The sequence below is a fragment of the Diabrotica virgifera genome, chromosome 3, assembly GCF_917563875.1.
Source record: "Diabrotica virgifera virgifera chromosome 3, PGI_DIABVI_V3a".
NCBI classification, from domain to species: domain Eukaryota; kingdom Metazoa; phylum Arthropoda; class Insecta; order Coleoptera; family Chrysomelidae; genus Diabrotica; species Diabrotica virgifera.
The window spans coordinates 82,068,624-82,088,536 of NC_065445.1; the positions used below are offsets into that span (position 1 = coordinate 82,068,624).

A 19,913-nucleotide genomic window follows, 5' to 3' on the forward strand; every position below is an offset into this window, starting at 1 on the left:
AAACAAATTTTTTAATTCCAAACAACTTTTCTTAATAACAATTTTCGATATTGCGAAATGTAAAGGTACTTTACTCTTAAGTGAAATTCATATTTTTTGACATATCTCGTATAACATTAATTAAACTTAATATGTAATGATTGCGTCTTAGATTATAAACGATGCAGAGTATTTTATAAAGAATAACTTTTTTTCGTAAAACTGATAATAAAAAAGTTATCAATAGGTTCCAAGTTACGCAGACATACTGTATAAGAGCTAAAAAAAATTTTTTTGCTGAACATAGTATTACTGTTGAAGCTTATTATTAAATGTATTTTAGGTAATTTTTACAGAAAAAAGTTTTGATCACTTTGTATAAACATTTTTTAGCTGGTAATTTTCGGTTTTTGTATTACATTTTTGTTATCTTTCTTAATTTTCTTAGAAAAAATAGTTTATTAAATACATTTCTAAAGTAAAATAATTTAGTGCATTTTAAAGATTACATCCTACGCTTTAAAAAGATACTTATAAAACTGTAATAAATCTGTTCAAACTTGAGTAATATCGTCTTAAAGTGGCGGTAATTCTATAAAACTGCGAAGAATTTAAAAATTACATTTGAGACGTCATATCATTTGAATTAAAGTTTTGAGATTTTTTTTGAATGAAACATCATTTATTAGGATGCTTGAAAGGTAAGTTGTGCAAAATTGAGAGTTTTCTAGGTAAAATTGTATTAGTTACACATTTTTAAATCATTTTTAAACAAAATTCATGTAAGGCTCACTTTCCGCCCACTCCGTACTTATGCCCATACATTTTATTTGTTTCTATTATAACCATAAGATAGCTTAATTATTCTTCTTTCATGTTCAGTTTGTAAAATTTCATTTGATCCATTAGTTAAAGAATTACATTAAAATAACTCAACCGTGCACTTCGCCGTACGTTAGTTTACAGTGCGCCAATGTTTGTGAGAAGGGTGACTTTAGCGTTATAAATAAAAAATTATAGAAGATACGGATTTAATTTTAGAAAAAAATTTATATAAGGTTTTTTTTGTACAATTTTCTGAATTTTTGAATGGTCAAATCATTTTTTTTCTAAAATCTATATTTTCGGAGTTATTTAAAAAAACCTCTAATTTCATAGTTCATTTGTTTAATAAAAAATGAAGCGTCCACTTCTCGAGTAGAACTTTTTGATATGTTGTTTATTAAACATTTCTTAATGAAATTACAAACAGTTCTATCTTGTTTGATTTTTTCCGAAGTGAAAATCTATATGCACTCCCCTAAATGTGACTTTTGATGAGCTTGCATATTTTAATGTCAAAATATAGAAATCATTCTATATTTTTGTATAAAAATTTAAATATAGAAATCAGGGCAAGTTCTAAAATTATATTTGCACGATTCATATTGCAAATACAAAATCAAACAATGCAACAATAGAAAATAATGCTAAATAATATTATACTCGGTGGTCACGCGATGAGAGAATATCTCACTTGAAGTTCACTGACTTAACAATTGAGCCATACTAACTGAACCACCATTTGAGCAGGAATGTCTATTCGATTGTAGAGGAAGGATAATTAGAAGACTAGAAGGGACTACAGCATGTGTAATTTACTAGGGAAAAAGTTGTGTGCAATATTCTGAAACCGTGAGAGAAAATCTCATAGAGCGACCAATGCTGGGTTAAAAATGTTACCAATGTGTGTATAAATAATATTTAAAATATTTCTATCAAATGCAACAAAACATTTAAACAACAATATATTGTTTTCATCCACTTTACAACATTAAAATGTGAAACGCTGAATTATCTACGTCTGTCTGTTTGTCTGTAATTACATCTCTGTTATTAGAACAGATAAAATGACACATGAGTTGTAGAATGAAAACTTATAAGCGCAACATGGTATTAAAGGTGAGAAATTTGACCTCGGACTTCCAGTTCCAGAGTTTCAATCGAATGTACTGTTTTAAAGTCGCGAAGTAGTATAAGCGATATATGATTCGACGTGTTTTAACGAGACGAGAACAAATATATAGTTCCATTTTTATATCACTTCCGGTTAAAAAGTTGTAACCGGAAGTGCATCATTAAAGTGACAGAAATAATTTATGTAATATATCAGTCGACGTGTATTGAAAAGTCGAGCTTGATTATTTGAGGTATATGAGGTATATGAGGTTTTGACCTCATTTCTGGTTAAAAAGTTCTGACCGGAAGTTTGGCAAAAATTTCTTAAAATTAGTGAAACAGTATATCAACCGCCGCAAATTTACACGAAGCGTTCAAATATCGACTTCCGTTCACGATGAGTAAAAACGTCTTTCACTTCATCCTTTGAAAACAATGTTGATGAACCATAATGACAGAAAAATGAGTGAGCTTGGATTATCTAGGTATTTCCTGTTACTTTAGGAACCCAAAATCATAGTAATCAGTAAAATTATGTCAAAACTATGTAACTGTCATATTATTTGCTCTTAGTGTGATATCCTTCATGTACTCGATAAAATTGTTAAAACCTCTGACGTGAGTTTCAGATTGACCAATGGATGGTTTTAGCAACCCCGTAGAATATGTTGGATGTTCCATAAAGCCATCGAAATCCAAAGATATCCGATTAATTTAATCGTAAAAAAGAGGATCTACATCCGAACAGGATGTTGATCAGCTCACTACAAAAACTCTTATACAGGGTGTCCCGGAAAGATTGGTCATAAATTACACCACACATTCTGGAGTTAAAAATAGTTCGATTGAACCTAACTTACCTTAGTACAAATGTGCTCATAAAAAAAGTTACAGCCCTTTGAAGTTACAAAATGAAAATCGTTTTTTTTTTTTCAATATATCGAAAACTATTAGAGATTTTTTATTGAAAATGGACATGGGGCATTCTTATGGCAGGAATATTTTAAAACAAAATTACAGTAGACTCCCGTAAGTTCGGCCTCGGTTAGTTCGGTCTCCGCTTAGTCCGGCCGGCTCTCTGAGCATTAGTCACACACTTTGCACATCAAAAATCATTAGAAAAGAAAATTCAGAAAAAAATTACTGACTTTTTTTAAGTGTTTAAGAAGCCAAACCACCAATGTGCAATATTTTTAAATTTTATTAGGCCCAGAGTTCTGTAAGTATTAGGTCTGGATCCCGCGTATGAAAAAAAAGTTGATTAATAGCAAGCTGAAAATTTGTTAATAGCTTAAGGGTGTCTAGTCGGACAAACTTTGATATATGGGAACACTGGAACAGGGGCAGTTTTAATTGTGGAACAGGTTAAAAATTTAAAACGGTCAGACCACGAAAACGGCACATTTATTTTGTCCGACAGAACAGACTTAAACTCTCCGAACAGAGATTAAACTCTCTTGCAAAAATCAGACTGCTATTTATCACCAAATGGGCGTTTTAATGAGTGGAACATGTAGAATATGTGAAATGACAGGAATTATGACAGGTGATAAATAGCAGTCTGATTTTTGCATGAGAGTTTAATCTCTGTTCGGAGAGTTTAAGTCTGTTCTGTCGGACAAAATAAATGTGCCGTTTTCGTGGTCTGACCGTTCCAAATTTTTAACCTGTTCCACAATTAAAACTGCCCCTGTTCCAGTGTTCCCATATATCAAAGTTTATCCGACTAGACACCCTTAAGCTATTAACAAATTTTCAGCTTGCTATTAATCAACTTTTTTTTCATACGCGGGATCCAGACCTATATTGTTTTATAGTATTTTTGTAACGGTCTATCTTTTTATATAAATGTTAAAAATATGTCAGAGTATTCCTCTGTGTTGTCTTCTACTTAATGTACAACTGTTTTGTTTTTGCTAGATCCATACAAACAATAAATGGGCATTTTTTAGATAAGCATCGGTTAGTTCGGCCACTTTTAAGTTAGGCCTAGGGTCCGGTCCCGAGGTGGCCGAACTTACGGGAGTCTACTGTATAGTGAAATTTTTCCACCCCATAAAAATTTTATGGGGGTTTTGTTCCCTTAAACCCCCCTAAACTTTGGTGTACGTTCCAATTAATTCATTATTATGGTACCAGTGAACACAACGTTTCTAAAACTTTTTTGCCTCTTAGTATTTTTTAGATAAGCCAGTTTTTATCGGGATGCGGCTTCTTTTTTAATATGTTTACATAAAAATTTTATGGGGGTTTTGTTCCTTTAAACCCCCCAAAAGTTTATGTACGTTCCAATTAAACTATTATTGTGGTACCATTAGGTAAACACAGTGTCTTTAAAACTTTTTTGCCTCTTAGTCTTTTTTTGATAAGTCATCTTTTATGGAGATGTTGCTACTTTTTCAAAATATACCTAATAATGGAAATTATAAATAAATTTTCAGATTATTAACAGCTCTCTACAGGGTGTAACGAAAATACAGGTCATAAATTAAATCACATATTCTGAGACCAAAAATAGTTCGAATGAACCTAATTTACCTTAGTACAAATATGCACATAAAAAAAGTTACAGCCCTTTGAAGTTACAAAATAAAAATCGATTTTTTGGAATATCTCGAAAACTATTAGATATTTTTTATTGAAAATGGACATGTGGCATTCTTATGGCAGGAATATCTTAAAAAAGAATGATAGTGAAATTTGTGCACCCCATAAAAATTTTATGGGGGTTTTGTTCCCTTAATCCCCCAAACTTTTGTGTACGTTCCAATTAAATTATTATTGTGGTACCATTAGTTCAATTCAATATTTCTATAACTTTTTTGCCTCTTAGTATTTTTTCGATAAGGCAGTTTTTATCGAGTTGCGGCTTCTTTTTTAATATGTTTACATAAAAATTTTATGGGGGTTTGGTTCCTTTAAACCCCCCAAATGTTTGTGTATGTTCCAATTAAACTTTTACTGCGGTACCATTAGTTAAACACAGTGTTTTTATAACTTTTTTGCCTCTTTGTATTTTTTCGAGAAGGCACTTTTTATCAAGATATTACTTCTTTTTTAATATGGTTCAAAATATACCTAAAAATGTAAATCATAAATAAATTTTCATATTATTACCAAGTCTCTATAATCGTACTTAGCCATATACAAATATGTGGTGGATTTGAAAAATATTCAAAATATCTCGATAAAAACTGACTTTTGGAAAAAGTTTTGGCAAAAAAGTTTTTAAAATATTGTATTTAGCTAATGGTACTACAGTAATAATTAAATTGGAACGTACACAAAAGTTTGGGGGGTATAAAGGAACAAAACCCCCATAAAATTTTTATGGGGTGTCCAAATTTCACTATAATTTTTTTTTAAGATACTAATACCATAAGAATGCCACATGTCTATTTTCAATAGAAGATCTCTAATAATTTTTGATATATTGGAAAAAATCGATTTTTATTTTGTAACTTCAAAGGGCTGTAACTTTTTTTATGTGCACATTTGTACTAAGGTAAGTTAGGTTCAATCGAACTATTTTGGGTCCCAGAATATGTGATTAAATTTATGACCTGCATTTTTGTTACACCCTGTATAATCGTACTTAACCATATACAAATATGTGGTGGATTCGACAAATATTCAAAATATCTCGATAAACACTGGCTTATCAAAAAAGTACTAGGAGGCAAAAAAGTTTTAAAAATATTGTGTTTATCTAATAATGCAACAATAATAATTTAATTGGAACGTACACAAAAGTTTGGGGGGGTTTAAGGGAACAAAACCCCCATAAAATTTTTATGGGGTGCACAAATTTCACTTTAATTTTTTTTTAAGATTTTGCTACTATAAAAATGCCACATGTCCATTTTCAATAAAAAATCTCGAAGAGTTTTCGATATATGAAAAAAAATCGATTTTTAGTTTGTAATTTCAAAGGGCTGTAACTTTTTTTGTGTGCACTATTGTATATAGGTAAGTTAGGTTCAATCAACCTATTTTTGAACTCAAAATATGTGGTATAATTTATGACCAATCTTTTCGGGACACCCTGTATATTATCTATATTATATACATAGTTATAAACAAATGAAGTTCAAAAAAAGGTAAATTTTCGCTTTTTTCGTCTATTACCAAAAAGTTGAGCATTTTAAACAAATTTGACAGCAAGAAACTCATAAATCGTATAAAAAACTTCAATATGGCCTTCGCTGAATATATCTATCCTTATTGGTTGCTTAGAAAATTGCAAAATAAGTCATAAATTTTGAGATTTTATAAATGTTCATAACTTATGTAAAAATTAACTTAGAACCTTCTTATTAAACGGAATGCTGAAACTTCTGGTGCTTAAATCATACTCTAAATTTCAGAGCAATTGGTCAAATAGTTTAAAAGTTATTTAATTTGTTTATCCCAAATTAATTTTTTTTGCAACACTATAAGTCAGAAAATGATGAAGATACAGTAATACTTTGGATAGTTTATGAAAGAAGAAGATTTACACTATTAATTTAATTAAAAAAAATTTACAAAAAATAATTCTAAATATTGCAAAATTATTTTGCAAGAACATGTGAATTAAAAAAAGGGGGGGCTAACTTCGCCCCTAATTGTTCTAGGACAATTGTTTTTCTTTCTAAATGTGTATACAAATTCAAATTCAGTCTTTCTAAATATGAAAAAATAATTTTTCCACGGGTAACGGTTAAAAAGTTATTCTAATTGTTTATAAGTAAGCAAAAAATCGACATGTTTTTGCAAAATAATTTTACACTGTTTAAAATTACTTTTTGTCATCTTTTTTTTAATTAAGTTAATAGTATAAAAATGTTCTTCTTTCATAAACTGTCCGAAGTATGACTGTAACGTCATAATTTTCTGACTAATTTTCTAATACTATAGTAATAGTATTTTAAAAAAGATGAATTTGGGATAAACAAATTAAATAACTTTTAAACTATTTGACCAATTGCTTTAAATTTTAAAATGTAATTTAAGCACAAGAAGTTTCAGCATTCCGTGTAATAAGAAGGTTCTAACTTAATTTTTACATAAGTTATGAATATTTATAAAATCTCAAAAATTATGACTTATTTTGCAATTTTCTAAGCAACAAATAAGGATAGACATATTCAGCGAACTTATGAGTTTCTTATTCTCAAATTTGTTTAGAATGTTTCACTTTTTAGTAATAGAACGAAAAAAGCGAAAATTTACCGCTTGTTGATCTTCATTTGTTTATAACTATGTATATCATCAAAATCGGCTGCAGGAAACATATACGTTGTTAATATAGATGTACATACTACTCAAAAAATTTGGTTTCGGCCTGGAGGGGGATGTGTCACGAGAAAAATCTTATTTCTCTGGACTAATAGTCATATATCATCATTAGGCATATCATCATATAAATACATATCATATATCATCATTAGGCATATATTCGAGGAAAATTATCATGGTCTGATAGAACACGAGTGGTACCATCTCATAAACATCTGAAAGAAACAAAACAAGCCAATTATCAGGTTATTCGAAGTGTTTGTTCTATTCGACGAGTTCCCATGTTCTGTTCATTTTATTTCAGTGTTCGTCCGACCATGGAAGCAGATAATCTGGTCATAGCTGCTAGAGTTTTTTCTTACTTCATTATCAAAAACATCAAAAAGTCGTAATAAAACAACGCTGTTGGGAGATATGAACATTTTTATTTCAAGATTTCACTCGAATGTCTGCAGAAGACTTTGAAAAGTTATTCCATGTCATTTTTTAAGTGATGAATTAATCACAGTTCTGTTTTTATCAAATATTTGTCGCGAACAGAACTTAGACACTTAACGCCCGTACCCACTGAGCTCAAACGAACAAATGCTTTTGATCTTTCTGTAGTTACCGACACTCCTTCGAAAAATAATCGGCCCATTCCGTTCGGCAGAACTTTGCTCCCGAACACCTACTGACTACAGAAATTTGTTACAGCGCGCTCTGCTCGTTCGGAGAAAACTACTCAGTACACACCAGCAACTCAAAATGGAAAATACAAAAAAAGAGTCAGTTTAGCTTCATCAATCCATACGTTATTTTACTCTACTAAATATTATCATCAATAAAACCACAGTTTTGCTAGTTACATATTTATTGCAACAACGGTATTTCTTTTATGATGGAAATTAAAAACATGCCGCGTTAGAGCATACTTGGAAGTATATTTATTGGGACACATGCCACATTCAAAATGTTTCTCCCCGCAGTATTTGAAATGATATTTCCAATTCTGTTTGTACTTATAGCTTCGCCCACATTTTAAACATGAGAAAGCAGCTGCGAAAAAAAGGAAGTGTTAGCTGTGACAAGAGCATATTATATGTTTTATATAAAAACCTGTATAAATTAAAAAATATCATGCAAAAGATGGTATATTTTATTTGTGAAATGATAGGCATGACGGCTATAAATTACAAATAATAGTTACCTATTTGATAAGTATTAATGATAAAATGTATAAAAAAATAAGTTATTTAATCACATTGTCTCTAAAGCTATTTTGCATTTATTGAAAAACAGAAAAATTGTAGTTTTAAAATGATTTCGTTCTGATCTTGATTTTCTTGTTTCATTTCTATGTTTAAAAGGATTGCTTGAGAATTGAATCAAAACAACTTTTCGCATGCATTCTCATATGCTGATCAAGATGAGATTTCTGTTTGGCTCTGTATTCGCAAAAGGTACATTCAAAGGCAGGTATATTTCCACATTCGTATTTTTTGTGTCTCCATAGTGACCTTTTGATTTTGTAAGCTTTACCACAAATGTCACAGCTATGCCAACCTGGAAAAATAATAAATAAACCAAAATTTGAAAATTAACAGCAGTCCTATATCCATAAGTCTCTACTTTGTCTATTAGTTATATAATAATAATTATGACAGTAAATGCATTGTTTAAGTCGGAGGTCTGTTCATTTTTAGAATGGCTTAGCTAAGTACTGGAATTACAGCCACTAGGCATATTTTATTATATACGCGTAGAAATAATATTTGAAGATTTTTAGTAACGTAGACTTAAAGAAATATACCATAAATTGTTTCTGTTAATTTGTAGAAATAGATTATAAAGCGTTTTTATGAAGCACATTTGTCCGGATTACACTTTAACTTTTGGTACCACTTATTTGACAGTTGCGGTTTTGACACTTCAGATTTGTTTTTATTATTTACTTTATCGAGTATTGTATATATTGTTTTTATTTTTTTACATTAAATATCAATTTGTTTTCTTGTATAATTCACTTATTCAATAATTATGTGATGTATTTGATTTATAATGAATTCAGGATTTTTTTTGCAATTTGGCAACAATATCATCTTAGATGTCTGACGTAGATAATTACGTGCTATGGTATTTATGCTTTACCAACCATATTTGAGATAATTACAGGTAATTTACAAAATGCGAAACATTAATAAATTAAACAAATTTTATTTTTGTTACTTAGTAAAAAATTCTTCTAATAATTTAAATTTTATCTGACTCGTGTTTTGCCAACATTTATGTGTTGCATTTTTGGGACAACCTTATTGGAAGATATAGGTCTGGATCCCGCGTATGAAAAAAAAGTTGATTAATAGCAAGCTGAAAATTTGTTAGTAGCTTAAGGGTGTCTAGTCGGACAAACTTTGATATATGGGAACACTGGAACAGGGGAAGTTTTAATTGTGAAACAGGTTAAAAATTTGGAACGGTCAGACCACGAAAACGGCACATGTATTTTGTCCGACAGACCAGACTTAAACTCTTCGAACAGAGATTAAACCCTCATGCAAAAATCAGACTGCTATTTATCACCAAATGGGCGTTTTAATGAGTGGAACATGTAGAATATGTCAAATGACAGGAATTATGACAGGTGATAAATAGCAATCTGATTTTTGCATGACAGTTTAATCTCTGTTCGGAGAGTTTAAGGGCCGGTTGTTCGAACGCTAATCAACAATGATCACTATCAAATATTTAATTACTGTCACAACTGTCAATGTCAACTTTGGTTGGGTTGCTGAAAACATAATTGATTATAATTATGAGATTAGTTAATCAATTAACATAACAATTATTAACATAATTGATTAACTAATTTCATATTTGTAATCAATAATTATGTTTTCAGCAACCCAATCAAAGTTGACATTGACAGTTGTGACAGTAATTAAATATTTGATAATGACCATTTTTGATTAGCGTTCGAACAACCGGCCCTTAGTCTGTTCTGTCGGACAAAATAAATGTGCCATTTTCGTGGTATGACCGTTCCAAATTTTTAACCTGTTCCACAATTAAAACTGCCCCTGTTATAGTTTTCCCATATATCAAAGTTTATCCGACTAGACACCCTTAAGCTACTAAAAAATTTTCAGCTTGCTATTAATCAACTTTTTTTTCATACGCGGGATCCAGACCTAATAGTTTATTAATATTCGGAGTAAACTAAATGTAAGACCAAATAAAACATACCATGTTGGGATTGTATCATGACGTTTTTCTTCATGATTTAGTATGGGGCCACTAATAAAAGAATTATACTGTAATCAATCCATGCGGTTACCTTTTTAAGGACAAATCACCTGCTATGATTTGTCTTACCGATATTCTGTAGGTACAGTTGATTTGATGTAATCAAATAAATTATCATACAGAACAAGTAAAAACTTCGTTTGTATAATGGTATAAAAAGTTTATTGAAAAACTAATAAAAAGTCATCCAAAAGGATTCGCAAAACGTTTTCAATCTAAATCAGATCATCTTCAGCATGATACTACGACAACTAGAGTTAAAGCCACTTCGAGAACAACTTTTAGCCGGTGCGCGCATGACGTCAGCGCCCGACAAACTTGTACGGAGACTTATGGGAAAGCATAGAGCACGGTTTTATACATTCTCGTGATATTAAATAACTGAAATTGCCGTTCGTCTGTTCTGTTACACTGTTTAATTTATAAATAAAAAAGGGTTCAAGGCAGGTTTTGTTTATATTCGATTCAGAGTTGGACTACCATCTCCATATAGTAACTATTTCAGCATCCTTATGCATCATCAGTGAAGATTATGCAGTCACAACTCTGAAGGGAATACAAACATTCTGCCTCTTTTAAAGCAAACCATCGCGATGCGATGAACCCGCCTTTTGAGACGCAATACAGCGACATCTCTCGTATTACGAGGAAAACGAAAAGCCCTAGATACAAAGTTTACTACTTTTTAAACAATTAGAATAATTGAAAATAAAAATATAATAAACAATATTTTAAATCCAAGACTTTTCGTTAATAAACTGCTTTCTGGCTGCATCCCATATCTCCGGATTTTACAATATATAATCACTATAATTTCAATTATTCTAATTGTTTAAAAAGTAGTAAACTTTGTATCTAGGGCTTTTCGTTTTCCTCGTAATAGTTTAATTTATACTTTTATGAATTATTATAATCATACCAGTAAAATAATACAATATATTATGTAGGTACTGTACTAAAAACGTAATAGTTTTTTTCACTGCAAAAATTTAAGAGGTTTATTGACATGCAGAAAACTTTACTTAAACCGCGTCAAATAAAAGATGGTTTATTAACAAATAATAAAAAAACTAAAGTTTCAAAAAAGTATTAAAATTACAAAAACAAAATTAAGTAGATAGATTTATATGGATTTAAAGAGGTGGCCGTTTAGCCTATTCCACTACTACCTTTTCAGATCTATTGTGGTCCTCTAATTCTAGATTGCATTCTTTAGTCTGGCCCTTTCTAAAAGCTCCAATAAGCCCCAATTCTCACCGCACATTCTTCTACATTTGCCCAAGGACATAGTAGATTTCTGTGCGGTTTTCAGGATGTGAGTATTCCATTTCCTATGATCAGTATAAACCCCAAGGTATTTTGTTTTTTTGGCAAATGAAATCTCTATTCCTCCCAGCACCGGTAGTTTTAAGCCTTCTAGTGCTGTCCTTTGGGTGCAGTTGGCGATTTGTTTTCTGAGCATTGACTATCAGTCTCTCTTATTTACACCGGTCGTCAACTATATTTGGGGCTGCTTACATTCTCCCAGACACCATCTGGGCAAACCTGCCCCTGATGACGATTGATATATCGTCAGTGTATCCTAGACAAAAAAGTCTTCTGTGGAGAGATTTTTGAGAACATCTACCAAGGTTGCTCAAAGTAGAGGTGACAGAACTCCTCCTTGTGGACAGCCTCCACCTACTCTTGCTTTGATGGTTGCTTTAACTGGAGTTGATATTACTGTCCTATTCTCCTATTCTCTTATCTATGTGCATATTACCGCAGGGATTGTTTATCGACTATCTATGTAGTCTAGATACGCTAAGTTTAGTTTCAACAGGGCCACCACGAGAAGGGTGCAATCAAAGATTACACACCCCCAATCAATGTTGGGAGTACCCAGCGGTCTTGGGATGGTTTGAGGAGGTGCAAAGTCCTAAGACTCTCCAAGCAAAACTCATCCCCTGAGATTAGTTCTTTTCCCGCTCAGCTTTACGCCGACTAGAAAAAGAGCACATCCTCGGCCCAAAAAAAACAAAACAAAAAAAAACAACAAAAAACAAAACAAAAACAAAAAAAACAATATTACATTTGATTCATTTTACTTAACGATTTTTGCATTTTTTTTTGTATTTTAGACTTTCTTTCAACTTTTGGTTCAAAAATCGCATCGAACATACATCCGACATCTAAAAAATAGTTTTTTCACATCACCAGATATTTTAACATAAACTGACCTTTCCAATAAAGATTTTTGATAATTTTTGATGCCAACTTTAATAGTGTCCCCATTGAATTAGCAAAAAATATTTTCTAGTTCACACTAGACAGTTCGTAAGTAATATTTCTGAAGGCTTCACCAACCCCCTTCTGAGAGATGATTTACCCACGAGGAAGAAGTGTTACTATTTGTAGAACTGCCCAAACTCTCTTCATGTCGTAGCTTGAAAGCTATGAAACCAGCTAAATTTTCTAGTCCATCATGATACAACTCATTTCAAAATCTGTTTGATGGTTTTCATTTTCTGAAGTTACTGGAAGATTTAATTGACTAAAGAGTGGTTCGGCTATCATCACTGAATCTACTACGTCATTGTTGTAACAATCAAGATTCAAAGAGCTTCCTGCTTTCATGTTTTGAAGCGACATGTTTGTTGTTTCTGATAGGTTACTTTCATTAGATGAGAGTGAAATAACTTCATCGTTCCGACTCATAATAAAATTACGAAGGAGTTAAATTGCAAAGGAGACGGATGATCATGTAAACCTCCAATCGCACGTATTACTGAGAATAGCCCTTCTAAGCAATCTTGATTTAAATTATATGTTGTTATATAATTGATGTTGAAATCTTTTTTTAAATCTAGAAAGAGTAGTCGCAAAGATTTAATACTAACAATAATACCTTGCTGAAAGGGCAGTAATGACTATTTCTAATTATATTTAAGAATTTTATCCCGAAAATATAGCTTTATGGTTCCCGAAAACTTTCGCAAAGTGCATAAAAATAACAAACCCAAGTTAAAAATCGAACAATTGGCCTGGCGCTTGTCGGTCAGTGACGTAGGCGTAGACGAGAGAGAGACAGGCTTATTCATGCGCGTGGCTTTATCTCTGGTTGTCGTAGTATCATGATCTTCAGAACATCGACTTAGAGTCGCTACTAACATCATCTTTTAAAAATGTAAATCATATTTTTCTATGTCACCTATTCTGCAAGGTTGCTAGTTTCATGTACTAAGCAGAACGCACTGAAGATGATCTGATCTAGATCGAAAACGTTTTGCGATTCCTTTTGGATGACTTTTTAATAGTTTTTCAATAAACTTTTTATACCATTGTACAAACGAAGTTTTTACTTGTTCTGTATGATTTTTAATTATGGTATACAGCCAGCTACTGGGAGTTTCCCATTGATTTTGTTTCAAATAAATTATCTTCCAATAAAGTCGTTTCAGCAACGCAACTCAAAAATATAGACAATGTAATGTATGAATTGTCAATATGAATGAGTCAGATAAAATTAAATTATTAGAAAAGTTTTTTATCAAGAAACAAAAACAAAATTTTGTTTAACTTCTTAATGTTTTATATTTTAAGAACAATTTCCGGAGTGCAAATCGAAACGTCAAATAAACTTATTTTAAAGTAAAGTTGTAGCTTATTCCCAACAACCAGTAAATTGAAATAAGTTGCCACAAAAAAATACATACATTATCTATTAAAACCAAGATTCTTACTATAGCAGGTCAAAAATAGTATCAGAACATCAGAATCGATAACTTCTGAGGTGAGCCGAATAAAAGCTGTGCACATTTAATCTAGGGGTGGGGTCGACAAGACAAGAATTCTTGTCATGATAACAACTTTGTGTCTTTGTCTTGAGAAAAAATCAAGAAACTTTAAAAAATCTTGTCTTGACGTTTTCTTAGCATCTTATATCTTGTCTTGACTCAAGGAATTTCAAGATCTTGCCATTTCTTGATTACCCGGTCAAGTGATTCCCCGGCGACCTTTTTATTGCGTTGCGTGCTAACACAGCCTCCACTGCCTATGACTACGCCAAAATTAGATGTGCCTACAAGATGGTATCCAACTTTCGAGATGCTGACATAGGGTTGTGTAAAAATGCTTTAAATATATTTTGCGATATCATCGAGAATCTAAATAAGTGCAAGCTATTAGATAAAGAATGGGTTCTGATCAGTACATTTTGTCACTATCTGAAAATGTCTACCCGCCATTATCGAAAATGGTCAAGGATTTTCTCGGAACGCCAGCAACATAAATGTACCTGCGGGAAGGCTATTCTCAAGAGCAGCTTTAACAATAGCAAAGCCAAGATCGTTAGAGCGTTAGCTCGTTAGCCAAGAGCGTTAACTCCATAACTCCATTAAGGGCCGGTCGTTCGAACACTAATCAAAAATGGAATCCACTGATCATTATCATATATTTAGGGCCGGTTGTTCGAACGCTAATCAACATTGATCACTATCAAATATTTAATTACTGTCACAACTGTCAATGTCAACTTTGGTTGGGTTGCTGAAAACATAGTTAATTATAATTATGAGATTAGTTGGTCAATTAACATAACAATTATTAACATAATTGATTAACTAATTTCATAATTGTCATCAATAATTATGTTTTCGGCAACCCAACCAAAGTTGACATTGACAGTTATGACAGTAATTAAGTATTTGATAGTGATCAATGTTGATTAGCGTTCGAACAACCGGCCCTTAATTACAATTATATTTGATTAAGCGTACTTCTGACAGATGCCACATTTTGAGGTTATGTTGACTGATTTATTTTATTATTTTGGTTTTAATTTAAAATAAACCATAATTAAACTCTTTCTGATGTTAATTTCTTGTTTTTACTTACAAATCAATAATAATAATAAGCAATTTTTAATAATTTAAGAGCTGCGGCTATATTTTAATTACTGCTTTACATACAATCAATGAATGATTAGTGTTTTACATGTATTTTTGATGTCTCGATTTGATGCCCATCAAGAAAATTGATTACCATAAACTGATTGATTATAATCATTTTCTTGATTAGCGTTCGAACAACCGGCCCTAAGTGTTTTCTGCCTTAATACATGGTTTATCAATTCCGATTTAAAAATGTGCTAAATTTGGTATTTAAAATAAAATATAGTTTAGAATTTTATTTTAAACAGGATTAGGTAAGTATCATTTTTTTATTTATTTTTAGGTTACATTTTTGTAAATCGTTTTAGTGAAAAAAGGGTTCAATAAATTAAAATACGGTATGTTAAATTTTTGACAAATAAATAAATACGTTTTTTCTACAACCGTGTTAAATATGCAATTTTTAGCACTCCACAATAGCGTTAAAAATGCCAGTTTAAAGCACTAGTGCTTTAAAAATTTTAAGGCACTGCAGTTAAAAGTGAATTGTCAAATTGTGAAACGTCAAAATATTTATATTTCATTTATTAACATTAATATTAATAGTACAACTTGCGCAATTTAAAAAAGGTGGTTTAAAAGGTTTTTTAAAATTTAATTTAAACTGTATTATTGCATTTTTAACACGTTTGTAGAAAAAAACAAGTTTATGTAACGGTATAATATTTTCGCTAAGAATTTTTAGACATTTCCCTCGAGTGTAGACAACCAGTTCTACCTTTTACGGGTCATAGGTTTCATGGTTTCAGCAATTAACAAAAATATTGTATTTTATAAATTTATAACGGTTGTAGAAACAATATTGTATGATATACGTGTTAAAAAGTACATTTTTAAGGCGCTCATGTGAATTGCAGAATTTGCTTCGCTCATTCTGCAAACTTTCACATGCGTGCCTTAAAATTGTACTTTTAACACTTATATCATAAACAGCTATTTGAGTTTTCATTATTAGTCAAGATATTTCAAGATTTCTTATTTTCTTGACAAAAAATCTTGGTATTGACATAAAATTTCTTGCCTTGTCTTGAAATCTAAAAGTACTTCTTGTCTTGATCTTATCTTGAAATCAAGACAAGATCTTGAAATTTTCAAAAACTTGGCGACCCTTAATTTAATCCTACATGCACATGACCTATTTAATCGACAAAGTTTGCAAATAGATAAGTTTTTGCAGTTAGAGAACAGTGAAATTCATCATCCTTGATCCACCCTGTACTGCAAAAAAAATTTACTCACAAACGCTTTTCATTTATTTTGTATCCTTATACCCCGTTTTTCCATCCACATATTCCAATGTGTTAACAGTATCTAAGTTTTGCGGATTTTTAGCTCATATTGAGATTTATGAATTATGCACAGTGTAGAAACATTGAGACGATCCTTTTGTAAGCCCTCTTTCAGGAAGCAATGGGCTATAAACGGAATACAATATTTTTATGTACAATTTTATTTGTTGGTTTTTACAAACTCAACAACGAAATTCTTTTAGAACACCTGCACAGGGTAGGGATTGTGCTGCAATGATCCAAAGTGCGAAAGGGACGCACCATATAGTGCGGCGCGCCGCGGCGTGACGGCTTTAAAATTGAGTGGACGCTCAATAACCCAAAAAACCTGAACAAAATGTTTTTCGAAATAAAAAAGGTGTTTTTGGAATTTATTTAAAAAAAATTGATTAAACAATTTCTGTCAACACATTTGTTTAAAGTGGACATTGTTTAACAGAAATCTGCAAAGTAACCGAATGAGAAAATTTTTCATACGGTGCAGCCTCACAACCTGGACCAAATTGCAGACTTTAATTCATCTTGAGTGACGTCATATTAATACGACCCACCACAGAAACAGGGGAAAATATAATAATCAGTAAAGTTAACCCTGCATAGAGATAAGTAAAAAGGGATAATATGAAGTTAATAATTGCAGTAATTAAATAAAGCAGGAATACGTATTTATTTTTATCTTCGTATAATTCATATTTTTATAGTACCTAGTTTAACTAAAAACAATTTTATATCAACATATGTATATATTTAAGATTTTAACAATTCAGTTCATAGCTTTGGTGTTTTATATCTATAAATAAAGAAATATTAATTATTTAATATATAATAAGATTTTCTCCAGAAGTAGGGAAAGAGAGACTATCGTCGAGATAGTTTATGACCTCGGCAGACGAAATATATAGCTTATGTTTATTGACAATATGACCCTTCAGATCTCCTTTTGAACTGAATGAATGTTTGCATAACTTGCATCGGAACTGACGTTTATTGAGACATCTAAAATTCATATGTTGCTTCAGGTTGCCCTTAGTCCTGTAGCGTTTGTTACAATTTGGACATTCATAAGAACCTACAACTAAAAAATTGCATATCTAATATTAAATCGAAAAAAATAATTAGTAATTAAAAAAAAATCACCTAAGTCTTACACTTATCCATAGTTTTAATGATCATTTGCATATGTTTGATATTGGTAGAAGATTTGTTTAACAAAAATGTAGGAAGATGAACAATAAATTAGGATGCCGATCTTACTATCATTTAGAGCAGCGATACTCACAGCGATACTTTTCTTTCCTGGGCCACATAGTAGCTATTGCCACAGCTTTCGGACCGCAATCAAGATGAAGTAGTATACAGGGTGTTTCATTGGGAAACGGAAATATTTGAATGGTGAATAGAGGTAAATGAGGCGGTTCTAGACATACTAAATTTATTGCTCCACCGACTTTATAACCGAGTAACAGGGTGTTTTATCGATTTTGACCATTTCTTTCTGGACCCATAACCTAAGAACCGCCTTGTATATTTTTTTGATATTTGGTACACATAATATGTCACATTTAGAATCCAAACCATCCAACTACTAATCACAAGAAAAATCCAGGTCCGGATTAAACAAAATTATAAATCCATTGTGACCTTGAAACAACATCCTGTATATTGAAATTTTCAAAACCCGTTTGCCCATTTGAAAAGAGTTTTAATGGAGCTTCAATTTTTTACGCAGATAAATCAATGATTTTATTTTGAAATTATGTCGAAATTTTTAAAAACTCGTACTTTTAAAACAAAACTTTCGATATAATTATTTCAAAATGTCATTAAATTATCTGCGCAAAAAATTGAAGCGAGCAATTAAATTTATAGTCCTGTCGCCAGGGGGGGTACAACGGCCTTCTTAATTCAGATAGACTTACCCAAGTTTTTTTTATGTATTTTGACCCGTATAACACGAATTTTTTGGGTAACAGTTGATCCGGATGTCGATAAGTTTGTTATAAACAAAGAACTTGAGGAATTACATAACAGCGATTTTTCGCAAAACAAAACATTTTTTTGTATTATTTGGGTGATTCTCAGCAAAAAATGGTTTTACAAGTTTTTTCGTAGGATGCATAGTTTTAGAGATAAACGCGGTTGAACTTTCAAAAAATCGAAAAAGTGCAATTTTTGAACCCGAATAACTTTTGATTAAAAAATAAAATAGCAATTCTGCTTACTGCATTTGAAAGTTCAAGTCAAATTCTATCGGTCTTGATTATTTGCATTGCTAAAAATTAAGTTTTTATTTGTTAAACAAAGCCATAAACACATAGTGTCTCACATGCAAATGCATGCGTTTTAATGTACGTTATCTATGGGCCATTCCACGAACATACGCCTGTTTTGTATTACTTCGACAACGAATATTTTACTGTGCAACATATGAAGTACGAAAGTAAATGGCGCTAATAATTATTCCAATAAACAACAATGTAATTTGCAATTTACTTTCGTTCCTCTTATTTTGCACAGTAAAATATTCGTTGTCGAAGTAATCCAAAACAGGCTTATGTTCGTGGAATAGGGTATACGTAGAAATTGTCGGTATGCGCCTACTCGTTAGATTTCAAATGGGAAATGCATTGAAAACATCATTCAATCACTATGTGTTTATAGCTTTGTTTAACAATAAAAAAATTAATTTTTAGCAATGAAAGTAATCAAAGCCGATATAATTTGACTTGAACTTTCAAATGCGGTAAGCAGAATTGCTATTTTATTTTTCAATAAAAAGTTATTCGAGTTCGAAAATTGCAATTTTTCGATTTTTTGAAAGTTCAACCGCGCTTATGTCGAAAACTATGCATCACACGAAAAAACTTGTAAAAACATTTTTTGCTTAGAATGACCCAAAAAGTACAAAACAATGTTTTGTTTTACGAAAAATCGCTGTTATGTGATTCCTCAAGTTCTTTGTTTATTTATGTTTATAACAATCTTATCGACATCCGGATCGACTGTTACCCAAAAAATCCGTGTTCTACGGGTCAAAAAACATAAAAAAAACTTGGGTATATTGGGTAAGTCCATCTGAATTAAGGAGGCCGTTGGACCCCCACTGGCGACAGGACTATTATTTTTTATGCTCTTTTTAAATGTGCAGACGAATTTTGAAAATTTTAATATACAGGGTGTTGTTTCAAGGTCATAATTATTTTAAACTTTT

General features: G+C 31.3%; 1 protein-coding gene across 14 annotated transcripts in view; it reads right to left on the reverse strand.

Moving 5' to 3' along the window:
- Window positions 1–19,913, reverse strand: part of LOC114336038 (longitudinals lacking protein, isoforms H/M/V) — a 630,205-nt gene that overhangs the window by 98,341 nt on the left and 511,951 nt on the right. The window contains exon 5 of one of the 14 annotated variants that reach the window (XM_050646606.1): window positions 8,042–8,235. The exons of 11 other annotated variants lie outside the window; for them this stretch is intronic. In XM_050646606.1, the coding sequence (XP_050502563.1) occupies window positions 8,042–8,235 (194 nt within the window). Of the gene's footprint in view, window positions 1–8,041; window positions 8,236–8,317; window positions 8,743–17,364; window positions 17,778–19,913 lie in introns of those variants that run through there. 2 more of the 14 variants (XM_050646602.1, XM_050646579.1) reach the window with 2 other exon arrangements.